Here is an 11962-nt window from a genome sequence, read left to right on the forward strand (position 1 = left end):
GTTGAAGCCGGGAGGGGCCGGGGGGCCAGGACGCGGGACGGAACCGGCTCCGGGTCCTTCAGGGCCGTCGGGGCTTTCTCCCTGATCCTGGGCGGGACGGCGCGCCGGCGCGGGGGCTTGGCAAAGGGACTGGTGAGGGTTCTGGCCTTTGAATAGAAAGGACGGACCCGGGGATGGCTCTGCGGACAGTCGCGAAGACAAAGTTTGGTTCTCGAGTCTCCTTCTTGAGAGTCTGGTTCCGGTGCGGAAAGCTGAAGGCGGCTTCAGGGCCCGCATAGACGCCGCACTGACCACACCTCCTTTTCCCGGCCTCCGCTTCCCCCCTCCCCCCATCTGGCCTTGGCTGTAGCAGGTCCGGGGCAAGCAATGAAGAGAAGAGAAACGGCCTTTCATTGACGGCCTGCTATGTGCCCGGCGCTTTATTACAGGGGTCTCCCCAGCCTGCGGCGGGCACGAGTGTGCGGGGACAGGGGACGGTAATGGACGGCCAGTGCCGACAGTGACTGGTGGCCGCTCGGAGCCTTCTCCCTCTCTCCATCCCCGAGTGGCGCAGGGAGGCCAGGCCCCAGGCCCACTCGCTGTTGGGGACTCCGGGTGGCCTCCAGCCTTTGGACCTAGGCCTGTGCTCTTCCTCTTCGGGCTCGTGGGTCCCGTCGGGCCCCAGTGCCTTTCTGAACCTGTGTCTACCTTTCCTGCAGCTGCGGCCCGGGGGGCCATGCAGAGGCCGGCTGGGAGCCTGGCGGCCCGGAGCAGCCTGCTGTAGCAGAGACCTCCCAGGGCTGCGCGGCGGCGGCAGCGGAGCCATGGAGGCCCCGTATTCGATGACAGCACACTACGACGAGTTCCAGGAGGTGAAGTACGTGAGCCGGTGTGGTGGGGGAGGCTCGCGGGGAACGTCACTGCCCCCCGGCTTTCCGCTGGGTGCGGGGCGCAGCGCCACCGGGGCCCGAGCCGGGCTGCCGCGCTGGAACCGGCGCGAGGTGTGCCTGCTGTCGGGGCTGGTGTTCGCCGCGGGCCTTTGTGCCATCCTGGCCGCCATGCTGGCTCTCAAGTACCTGGGTCCGGGGGCGGCGGGGGGCGCCGCCTGCTCCGAGGGCTGCCCGGAGCGAAAGGCCTTCGCGCGCGCCGCCCGTTTCTTGGCCGCCAACCTGGACGCCAGCATAGACCCGTGCCAGGACTTCTACTCCTTCGCCTGCGGCGGCTGGCTGCGGCGCCACGCCATCCCGGACGACAAGATCACCTACGGCACCATCGCGGCCATCGGCGAGCAGAACGAGGAGCGCCTGCGGCGCTTGCTGGCGAGGCCCGGGGGCGGGCCGGGGGGCGCTGCCCAGCGCAAGGTGCGCGCTTTCTTCCGCTCTTGCCTGGACATGCGGGAAATCGAACGGCTCGGCCCGCGGCCCATGCTCGAGGTCATCGAGGACTGCGGGGGCTGGGACCTGGGCGGCGCGGCGGAGCGCCCGGGGGCGGCAGCTCGCTGGGACCTCAACCGGCTGCTGTACAAGGCGCAGGGCGTGTACAGCGCCGCCGCGCTCTTCTCGCTCACCGTCAGCCTGGATGACAGGAACTCCTCGCGCTACGTCATCCGCGTGAGTGAGCCACCCCCAACCCCCCGCCACGGGCACCCCCACAGGCGGCTAGGAACTAGGAGTGCCTCGGCCTGGCGCGCCTGCCCCGCGCGCCCTGTGCGCCCGGGAGACCGGTGCGGAAGGGGGAGGTTAGGGGAATGGATGGGGAGCGCACACAGGCAGAGCGCGGGAGGAGGGCGCAAGTAATTTCCCTCGAGTAATTGCGGTGTTTAGCGGAGCCGCGGGAGCCGCAATTTCCCAGCCCTCTGGCAGGCGGTGAGAGCTCGGGGTGGGGCTTGCTGATGGGCTGTGGTGACAGGCCTGTCGAGCTGGGGCTGGCTGGAATGCCTGGGGGGTGGGGTCGGACGGGCGGGGGTCAGCTGTCAGTGCGCGCGCGAGTGCCCCTCAAGGGCGGGAAAAGGAAAGGATTTCAAGAGGAACGACAGGAACGGGTGGGGGGAGTAGGGAGGGTGGGGGCCGGGGAGCCATACCCATTCAGTGCCCCACTCTAGGCCAGTCAGTCCTGGGGGCTTAGACCGGCTGCTCTGGATTGAGGCCAGGGCTGTCGTCCTTATGCTCCGGGGGCTTGTGACAGTGGATGCCTGGCAAGTCCTCCGTTTGCCTTTTGGAAGGGGATTCAGTCTGTTTGCAGGAACCCGGAGTGTTGATGTATGACCCCCATCTCTCTCCCCAGATTGACCAGGACGGGCTCACCTTGCCAGAAAGGACCTTGTACTTAGCTCAGGACGAGGAGAGTGAAAAGGTGTGGGAGCATGGGATGGGGTTTTGGGGAAGCCCTGGGGCTCCGGGAGGCATGGACCGGGACCTAGCACCGCCTGCATCCTTGCCCTGCCCCTTCCTGGTGCAGATCCTAGCAGCGTACCGGGTGTTCATGGAGCGTCTTCTCAGCCTCCTGGGTGCTGAGGCAGTGGAGCAAAAGGCCCTGGAGATCCTACAGCTGGAGCAGCGGCTGGCCAACGTGAGCAGGCGCCGGCTTTGTGATGGGGGCAGGAAGCCTCAGGTGGGGCTGGGTCAACCCTGCCCTTCATTCCCAGATCACAGTGTCCGAGTATGATGACCTCCGGCGAGACGTTAGCTCTGTGTACAACAAGGTGACCCTAGGGCAACTGCAGAAGATCACCCCCCATGTGAGTGCCACCCAGCCCTGCAGGGTGACGGGGAGGTGCTAATCTCGGGACTCCTGGGCTGTCCCCTCCCCGAGGCCTTCCATGGCCATGGACTCCTGTGACCTCTGGTTGCCTCTCCCTGGCCCCTTCCTGTCTTCTGTGGTCACTGCCGCTCCTGGTCCCACTGTCCCCATCCGTGGCTCCCCCCAGCTGCGGTGGAAGTGGCTGCTGGACCAGATCTTCCAGGAGGACTTCGCAGAGGATGAGGAGGTGGTGCTGCTGGCCACGGACTACATGCAGCAGGTGTCGCAGCTGATCCGCTCCACCCCCCACAGGTAGGGCCGCCAGTCGCCCACCTGCCCCCTCCCCCGGGTCCCTCCCCTGCATCCCAGAGCTATCTGCTTGGAGAGCTTCGAATCCCTGCCTCCACTTCTGTCCAGTATCTGCATTGGGGAGGCAGGTGAGGAGCACTGGGAAAGGAGTCCCGATGCCTAGGTTCAGACCTGGTTCTCCCCGATTGTGTGGGACCCTGGGCAGGGCCAGGAGCTTCCCGGGCTGCAGTTTTCTCCTGTGGGGATGGCAAGACTTGAGTGAGCCTGAAATTAAAAGGGCAGTTACTCTGCTCCCCCAGGGCCACTGGGAGGAAAACCTTCCTGGCCTCTGCCCCATCTCAGGAAGGAGCCGAGGCCCCTCGAGGCCAGCTCTGAGATAGGCAGTCACCCCAAGCGCCCACTATCCCACCACATGGCAAGTGGAAAACGGTGCTGGCCCGTGCTCCAGGAGCACCCAGCGCTTTCTCGCTGGCCCGAGTCGTATCTGCTGTGTGTGGGCCCAGCCCTGCTCCCTGACTGGGGCTGGGAGGTCCTGGAATGACCCTCAGTCCTGTGCAGGTGCTTGGTCCTGCCCCGAGCTGGGGGGGTGGGAGTGGGGCACCTGTCGGGACACCCCGTTAATTCACCTGGCCCTTAGGATCCTCCACAACTACCTGGTGTGGCGCGTGGTGGTGGTCCTGAGTGAGCACCTGTCCCCACCGTTCCGAGAGGCACTGCATGAGCTGGCCCGGGAGATGGAAGGCAGCGACAAGCCACAGGAGCTGGCCCGTGTCTGCCTGGGCCAGGCCAACCGTCATTTTGGCATGGCACTCGGTGCCCTGTTTGTACACGAGCACTTCTCAGCTGCCAGCAAGGCCAAGGTCAGGCTGCCTGGCCTCGGGGAGTGGGGGAGTGGGTGCTGAGCCGGGGATGAAGCTTTTGCATGACTGTGGTCCAAGCATGAGGAGCACGGGGAGCCCTGCACATCCCCCCTGCAGCAAGGGGCACCGGGCTCAGGGAGGGCTGAGCCCTCTCTGAGCCTCCAGGGTGCTCCTCACTGGGCCTCCTCCCCCAGGAAGCCTACCTGGTTTGTCAGCCGCAGGACGCTCTCCCCACCAAGCTCCTGCCCGGCCTGCTCTGCCATGCTCAGTGGGATGGCCCTAGGAATGTACGTGATCTTTGCTGGGGCAGTTAGCCCCTTCCAGACTGAGTTTCCTTTCAGAGTCCAGGGCCTGAATCTCTTACCTCCAAGGTCTCCCCTTGGTGCTGAACACCAAGTCCTGGGCTTCAGAAGTGGTGCTGAATGATTAGGGGGGTACCCCTTGCTCCAGGTGCTGGGGACCCAGAGCTATGGCCTCCTGGATTGATCCCTTGATCCTTGACCCCTGACCCTGCAGGTACAGCAGCTAGTAGAAGACATCAAGTATATCTTGGGCCAGCGCCTGGAGGAGCTAGACTGGATGGATGCTGAAACCAAGGCGGCCGCGCGAGCCAAGGTGAAATGGGATCCTGGTCCCATATGTTGGTTCCATAAACACGCATTGAGTGCCTACTCTATGCCAAGTGCTGGGATAACGAAAGAGACAAAGATGCCTCTATGGAGTTGGCATCACCCAGCCTCCTCTCCCGCTTCCTTGAGCCCCACTCCTACACTGGCCCTGGAGCTTTCTCCCTTGGGGGGTTAGGGGGCTATCTCCTGAGGCCCCAGCCCACCCCTGGCCCTCTCGCGTGCAGCTTCAGTACATGATGGTGATGGTGGGCTACCCGGACTTCCTGCTGAAACCCGAGGCCGTGGACAAGGAGTATGAGGTGGGCCTGCCTGCTGCCCCTGCCCTAACCAGCCATGCTTCTCCAGGCCTATGGCCAAGACCCCCATGGAGACCAACCACCACCGCAGGGAAGGAGCTAGAGCCCTCAGCTGATGGACGCTGGGAAGGCATGGGACCTGCCAGGTGCTGGTCTGGCCCTGCCCACCGGCCTGCCGCTGAGGGCTGCCCATCCCCTGTGCAGTTTGAGGTCCACGAGAAGACCTACTTCAAGAACATCTTGAATAGCATCCGCTTCAGCATCCAGCTCTCAGTCAAGAAGATCCGGCAGGAGGTGGACAAGTCCACGTGGGTACCTGACCTGGAGCAGGGGTCAGGGGTGCCATGGGGACGTGTCTCTTATCAATGCCTGGAGGAGGGCACACTGCCTCACAGCCATGCTGGCATGGGGAGGGGGGACGGGGCCTACATAGGGTGTGGGGTCCGCCTGAGAGAGGCCCAGGACATGGCAGTAGGCTGGGACATCAGGCTACCCTTTAAGGAGGAAGAGGCTAGGAAGTAGGGGGTGGTAGGGGACGAAGTGTGGGTTCCCCCAGCTAGCCCCAGTCTCCCTCCACAGGTGGCTGCTCCCCCCACAGGCACTCAATGCCTACTATCTCCCCAACAAGAACCAGATGGGTAAGGGGGCGTGTCGGGACTGAGTGGGGGTGGGCAGGGCCTGGAGGTGGGGCGGGTCTCCTGCTGACCACGCCCTCTCGGCAGTGTTCCCCGCTGGAATCCTGCAGCCGACACTGTACGACCCTGACTTTCCGCAGTGAGTATGGGGCCTGGTGTGAGCCGGAGTCCCGGCCATGGCCTTGTCTGCAGGGTGGGCAGGGAACTGCTCAGACTGCCCGAGGCTCAGGCTGGGCACAGGAGTCATGACAGTTGCAACCCTGGGTCCCCATAATCCCATTTCATTGGTTATTTAGAAAAAGGTGTAGGATTTTATTATTATTATTATTATTCTTTTAAATGTCCGGAATCCCTTTTTACCTGGGTTGAGGCTTCTTTGGGCATTTTTCAAAAGTGAAGCAATCCAGGAAAAAGATTAAAAGAAAAAGATCTAGGAAAAAGGCTAGATCCCATATGGGGTGCCTCAGTTTCCCTCCACCTGTTTCCACCCACCCCCTTGACTGCAAAAATCTGTTAGATGTTATTTCCTAAAAGAGCTTGCAGGTATCACTGTTCCCTTTCACATACCCCACAAGGAAGCTGAGGCACGAGAGTCCTGGGACAGTGGAGACATTGGCCCTCCTGGGCTACCTTGGGGCCTGGCCGGGGCCTCCCGAGGCTGCCGGGGCAGCAGCCCAGTGGGGCTCTCAGAGGGCGGGAGAGGCTGGGGCCTGATGCTGCTGCCTCGGCCCAGGTCTCTGAACTACGGGGGCATCGGCACCATCATCGGGCACGAGCTGACCCACGGCTACGATGACTGGGGTGAGGCCTGCAGGCGGCCTGAGGGGGTGGGGTTCAGGCAGTGGTGGGGGGTGGGGCAGGCAGGGTGGTGAGGGCTAACGGAGGCCCCGCAGCTGCCCCGTGCCTGCCGGCTGGTGGGTGGATGGACAGGGAGCCTCAGCCCGCCCCGCCTGCTGCCCACAGGAGGCCACTATGACCGCTCAGGCAACCTGCTGCACTGGTGGACCGAGGCCTCCTACAGCCGCTTCCTGCGCAAGGCCGAGTGCATTGTCCACCTCTACGACAACTTCACCGTCTATAACCAGCGGGTGAGGCCCCACCTCAATGTCCCTGGGGCCCCTCAGGTGGGCCTGGCCAGCACAGACTAGGCACATGCACACCCCTTGGCACACTCCTGGCCCTGCACAAACCTGGGACCCCGGTCCCTACACACCCTCCAGGGTCTGGGTGCACATTGACTTGGGTGTGTGTGTGAGTTCACACAGACTCACACGCACATGGGGCCCAAGGTGGGGGAGCCCTACCCAGAGTTTCTGGGAAAGGGAAGGTGGGGTGAGGGCAGGGCCCAGGGAGGCCAGACCTGAAGGAGGCCAGAAGGCCTGGGCAGCCTCCAGCCTCTTCACTTCTCACCAGGTGAATGGGAAGCACACGCTTGGAGAGAACATTGCGGACATGGGCGGCCTCAAGCTCGCCTACTATGTGAGCTGCCCCTGCCACGCCCTCCACCACTGCAGGGAGGGCTGGGGGACCCTGAGGACTGGGCTAGAGACCTTGTCACCCCTTCCCCCCAACCCCCATCCTGTTGGTCTTGGAGGGGAAGGTGCTGGGCTGGGCAGACGGCCTCCTAAGTCCCTCAACTTCTGGGAAAGCAAAGAGGGCTGCCTGGAGGAGGTGGCCCCTGCCTGGGCTTAGCCTTCTGGAGAGGGAAGAAGTTAGGGACCCAAGGGCTCAGCCTGGTGGGCAGTGTGTGGAGCTGGGGTGGGTGACCGGCTGGCTGGGTGGAGGGTGCCAGGTGACCCCGCATGGCACCCCAGCTCCATGCTCTGCGACCCCAGGCGTATCAGAAGTGGGTGCGTGAGCACGGCCCTGAGCACCCGCTGCACCGGCTCAAGTATACGCACAACCAGCTCTTCTTCATCGCCTTTGCCCAGGTGGGTCGGGTGGGGGCCGTTGGGGTTGGGGTCAGCTTCCAGCCTGTCTCCCACGGGCCACTCCTCAGAGGCAAGGCCCACCCCTGCGGACTGTGATGGGGGATGAGGACCTAGTGTGCAGAAAGAGTGGTTGTGCAGGCTGGTCCGTGGACTCCTGGCCTCACGTCCCCGCTGCTCCCCTCCACCCCACCTCATCTGGCCCCAGAACTGGTGCATCAAGCGGCGGTCGCAGTCCATCTACCTGCAGGTGCTGACCGACAAGCACGCACCCGAGCACTACAGGTCCGCCCCCTGGCTGCCTGGGCCTCTTCACCTCCTTGTGTTGGTTGCGGGGGTGGGGTGGGGAGGGTGGGGGGGTGAGGGGCGTGGTGGGGTGGCCCTTGGAACCCACCCTCTGTGGGTCTGTCCTTAGGGTGCTGGGCAGCGTGTCACAGTTCGAGGAGTTCGGCCGGGCCTTCCATTGCCCCAAGGACTCGCCCATGAACCCTGCCCACAAGTGCTCCGTGTGGTGAGCCTGGCCGCCCACCTGCGCCCCCTCCCGCCCTGCACGCACCGCCTCCCGCCAGCTGCCGGGGCAGGCATGGACCCGGCTCTGGCACGCTCTGGCGTCCCCCCCGGCCCCTCCCCAGCCCTTCTGGGACTCCGCCCGCCCCACTGTCTCCCACTCCAGGAGAGACCCAGAGCAGGGCTGAGGCTGGGCTCCAGGAGGGCATGGGGCAGAGACTCTAAGGTCCCCAGACTGGGCTCTTGGGAGCCAGAGCCTCCACCAGTTTGCACTGTCCAGGCCCCCCACCTTCACTGTGTTCTTGCTGCTGAGTCTGGTCAATAAAGCTGCTCTACTGTCACCTCGGCCTCCTCAGGGGCCCCCGGAGCAGGTGGGGTTGGATGACCTCCTTACCTTAACGGAATGGGACCTAAAGAAGACCTTCTTGTCCCCTCCTGGTGGCCTCAGCTGGGCCAACTCTGTCCCACCTCCGTGGCTCTTATCTTTCTCACCAACCATCCACTCTGGGGCTTCCCTGATAGCTCAGCTGGTAAAGAATCCGCCTGCAGTGCAGGCTACTGGGTTTGATCCCTGGGTTGGAAAGGTCCCCTGGAGAAGGGAAGGGCTACCCACTCCAGTATTCTGGCCTGCAGAATTCCACGGACTGCATAGTCCATGGGGTCACAAAGTGTCGGGCACAACTGAGCAACTTTCACTTTCACTTTTACACTTTCACCCAGTCTGCCCTCCCCCACCTCAAAGTCTTGCTGAGGTCCCTGGACTAGCCTTCGGGGGCCAGAACGCCGTGCCCAGTGACCTGCACCCTAGCATGACTCTGGGGCCTGACTTCTCCTGGGTGTCCAGAGGGGTTCCCTGCTCACCCCTGCAAGAGTTTCTGCAGTGTCCCCAGCCAGTCATGGAGCCCAGGCCAGGCTTTGGCTCATCTTCTTGGAGAAAGAGGACATGACACGTGACCTGAAGCCGTCCCCTCCAGCCTGGGGCAGGAGCTCCTGGGAAGACAGAAGGAAGGGAGTGGTGGGGGATCGGGGATGGCGGGGGGAGGCCCAGGTGTGGCCGTGAGGGGAGGGAAAAGGGGAGGGAGGAGCCCCCCTAAGGGGTCCCAGGAGTCTGCAGTGTTGAGGCTGGCTGCCCTTCCTCCTTCGGGCCTGTTTCTGTTACATCAGGGGTGGCCTAGAGAGGGCAGCCACTCCTGGGGCCCTGCCTGGTGTGTGTGGCCTAACTTGTCTCCCACCACAGAGGTGAACCTCTTGCCAGTCCATCTCCTGTCTTTATGCTCAGAGAATGTCCATCCACCTCTCAGCCTTGAGAGGCTCTCAAAAAGTCTCTGTTATCTGAGCCTTGGACACCCCAGCCTCGGGGAGGGGAAGACAGAAGGCACACCCGCCATACAGACTGAGCCACAGCGGAGGGTACAGGGGTGTCCGCAAAGGAGGGGCAGGAATGAAGAGGGGACCCCATATAAGGGGGAGTGGCCGAGTTCCTGAGGGGCAGGGCTCTTCACACACAGAGGCTGCAGGCATCAGTCCAGGGCACAGAGCCCTGCTGGGAGCTGCCTGTGGGGGTGGGGGTGGTGGTGAGAGGGCCCTCATATTCAGAGCTCCTTAAAGGTGCTGTGTTTATGGATCTTCCTTGGTTTCCTCTGGAAGCCTCTTTCCCCCTGGGCTGGGCACGTACCTACCATGTCCTTTGGGGAGTGAAGGCAGAGACTGTCTAGCTCCCTGTCTCGACCTGCCCCCCACCTCCTGGTCCCATACCTCACCCCCTCTCTCTGGCCTGGAATCCTGGTTCAAAGCTAGATCCTCAGGCACCCCCTCTTGCCCCACCTCTGGCTCCCGGAGTGGCCCGGCTCCACCCAAGACAGATCCTTCCTGTCTCCCAGCCGGCACAGGGGAGGTCTTTGGGGCTAGGGGGCCAGTGGGGTGAGACTCCAACAGGAAGTGCCGTGAAGCCCAGGTACTGCTGGGGCCAAGTTCCTCCCCTTCCTGTCTGTACCCAGCTGAGAGGGCCAGTGGGGTTGGGCTTGTAGGGGAAGGTGGGCCCCTGGGATAGGTTACGGGGTTCCTGGCCTCCAGGCTGGTCCTGAGCTGGAAGCTGGGAAGCCTGAGGGTCTCAGCTGCTGGCCAGGGCCCTCATGCCCAGTTGTGACCTGAGGAGGACCACCCATACTCCTGGCAGGGTTGTGGACAACAGACCATGAGGCCACCAGAGACCCTGTCAACCTGATGGATTCCTGCTGGGCTCACAGTGACAACATCACTGCTACCTGGGGCTGCAGGCTCCTTGCACCTTTCCAGGAGGACGGAGGGAGACTGGTGGTCAGAGGGATCACAAACCAAGGGCATCCCAAGGACAGCATCCCGGCCCTTGTGCTAAGTCGCTTCAGTCATGTCCAACTCTGCGACCCCATGGATTGTAGCCCGCCAGGCTCCTCTGTCCATGGAATTCTCCAGGCAAGAATACTGGAGTGGGTTGCCATGCCTTCCTTCAGAGGATCTTCCTGACCCAGGGACTGAACCCATGGCTCTTACATCTGCATTGGGAAGCCCACTCCCACCCCTACCCTAGCCCTTAGGGACCATGAAACTTAGACAGCCAAGGACCTCAGAACTACAGGGTACAGTGGTGACGTGGGTGTCACCCACTGGTTCCCAGACTGCTTTTCCAGACAGATCTTGAGAGCACCCTCATTGCAACCCAGTGAAGTGGATGGAAGACAGAGGCAGCCCGTTTTACAGACAGGGAAACCGAGAGGAGGCACGTGCCCTGCCCAGAGTCATGCTGCTTGTGTCAGCTGACGGACGCGTCTGGTTGCTGGGTCCTCTCGAGCTCCGGATGTCCATCCCACCCTCAGCATCTGCCCTCGACGAGTTCTGTTAGGAAACCAAGTACACAGCATAGAGCTGGCCACTTCACTGTCCACTAGGCCCTGTGCCTGCAGTCCAGCTGAGGATCCACTGGCCGTGATGCTGAGCCAGCTCAGCACAGCTGCCCACTCGGCCTGTTTCCCTTGTGTTGGCTGAGGGGCTCAAACGCCGTGCTGAAGGTCCTTCCCGTTGTGCAACGATTCTAGAAGTAGCCGCAGGGCAGCTTGTCGCAAGGCTGGCTCCACCCCTCCCCGAGGAGGAGGAAGACTTGGCCCACAGCAGGGATCCTCTGAGCAGAGCTCATTGGGATGACAGAAAGCAATCTGCGACTAAGCATGTAACAGCAGGGAAATAAAGGAGCCAGGGGATAGTTTACAACTGCGCTGAAGCTTCCAGGCGTCCACCTGTGTGCCCTCGTGTGTCGAGGCTCGTGGTTCTGCTCTCCGCAGCTTTGAGGCCCAGACTTGAGCCCCGGGGGTCACTCCTGCCTGACCTTGGCCAGTGCCTCACCCTCTCCAGGCCCAGGGGCATCAACGGTGGACGCAGGGCTGGGGGTGAGGGGCGGGCCCACCTGTGCTGGCCGGACGTGGGCCCCTCCACCACCCCAAGACTGCACAGCTGCGGCCCCAGCAGTGAGAGCCCCAAGCTGAGTCCTCAGGACCATCGAGGTGTCCCCTAGCAGCCCTGCCCCCCAGGCCTTTCCAACAAGTTCAGTGGAGCCCATATTCAAGTTTCTGCCACCTGTGTGGTTGCTTGTATGCAGACCCAGATGTCCAGCACCCCAGGGACCCCAAGCTCCCCAGCCCGTGAGGAGCCCTAGAAGCAATATTTTTAAATGGCTAGAGCCCCTGTTCCAGATATGCAGGAATCCCAGTGTCCTCCATGAGCAAATACCTCTGCAGGGTTCTCAGGGAGGTTGAGTTCCTCCTCACGTCCCCACCTCTGTAATCCCATGTTGGGCAGCACCCTGAATGCTTCCCTCCCCAGGGAGCAGGTGGAGTCAGAGACCTCACGGAAGGGCTGGTTGCTGGGGGGCCCCTTTTGCTGCCTCCTCCTCTCACCTTCAGGGCACCTTGTGTGCATGCTTGCTAAGTCATTTCATTTGTGTCCGACTCTGCAACCCTATGGACCATAGCTCACCAGTTTCCTCTGTCCATGGGATTCTCCAAGCATGAATACTGGAGTGGGTTGCCATGCCCTCCTCCAGGGGCTCTT

At 62.7% G+C, this 11962-nt stretch overlaps 1 protein-coding gene across 3 annotated transcripts; it reads left to right on the forward strand.

The window, feature by feature from the left end:
* Positions 1-803: 803 nt before the first annotated feature.
* Positions 804-8204, forward strand: ECEL1 (endothelin converting enzyme like 1). Of its 3 annotated transcripts, XM_055398023.2 has the most exons (18): positions 804-1589; positions 2263-2331; positions 2437-2547; positions 2624-2716; positions 2906-3030; positions 3665-3887; positions 4082-4174; positions 4404-4502; positions 4741-4815; positions 5017-5120; positions 5392-5450; positions 5535-5586; positions 6181-6248; positions 6411-6535; positions 6861-6926; positions 7283-7378; positions 7584-7660; positions 7791-8204. In XM_055398023.2, the coding sequence occupies exons 1-18, from the start codon at positions 804-806 to the stop codon at positions 7888-7890; spliced, it is 2421 nt and encodes an 806-aa protein (XP_055253998.1). In that variant the 3' UTR covers positions 7891-8204. The 3 variants fall into 3 exon arrangements, with proteins under 3 accessions (XP_055253998.1, XP_088697927.1, XP_088697928.1); XM_088841801.1 differs by lacking the exon at positions 4082-4174; XM_088841802.1 differs by lacking the exon at positions 4082-4174 and having other exon boundaries at positions 5017-5114.
* Positions 8205-11962: the final 3758 nt, after the last annotated feature.

The sequence above is a fragment of the Moschus berezovskii genome, chromosome 2 (genome assembly GCF_049115385.1).
Source record: "Moschus berezovskii isolate FMDL1 chromosome 2, NW_MosBer_1.0, whole genome shotgun sequence".
NCBI classification, from domain to species: Eukaryota; Metazoa; Chordata; class Mammalia; order Artiodactyla; family Moschidae; genus Moschus; species Moschus berezovskii.

Bases quoted from the DNA above. Each gene is read 5' to 3' on its own strand.
- ECEL1 (XM_055398023.2), top strand. From the start codon at position 804: ATGGAGGCCCCGTATTCGATGACAGCACACTACGACGAGTTCCAGGAG. The intron at 2,548-2,623 runs GTGAGCAGGCGC...CTTCATTCCCAG, and splicing joins TGGAGCAGCGGCTGGCCAAC to ATCACAGTGTCCGAGTATGA. The intron at 6,927-7,282 runs GTGAGCTGCCCC...CTGCGACCCCAG, and splicing joins GCCTCAAGCTCGCCTACTAT to GCGTATCAGAAGTGGGTGCG.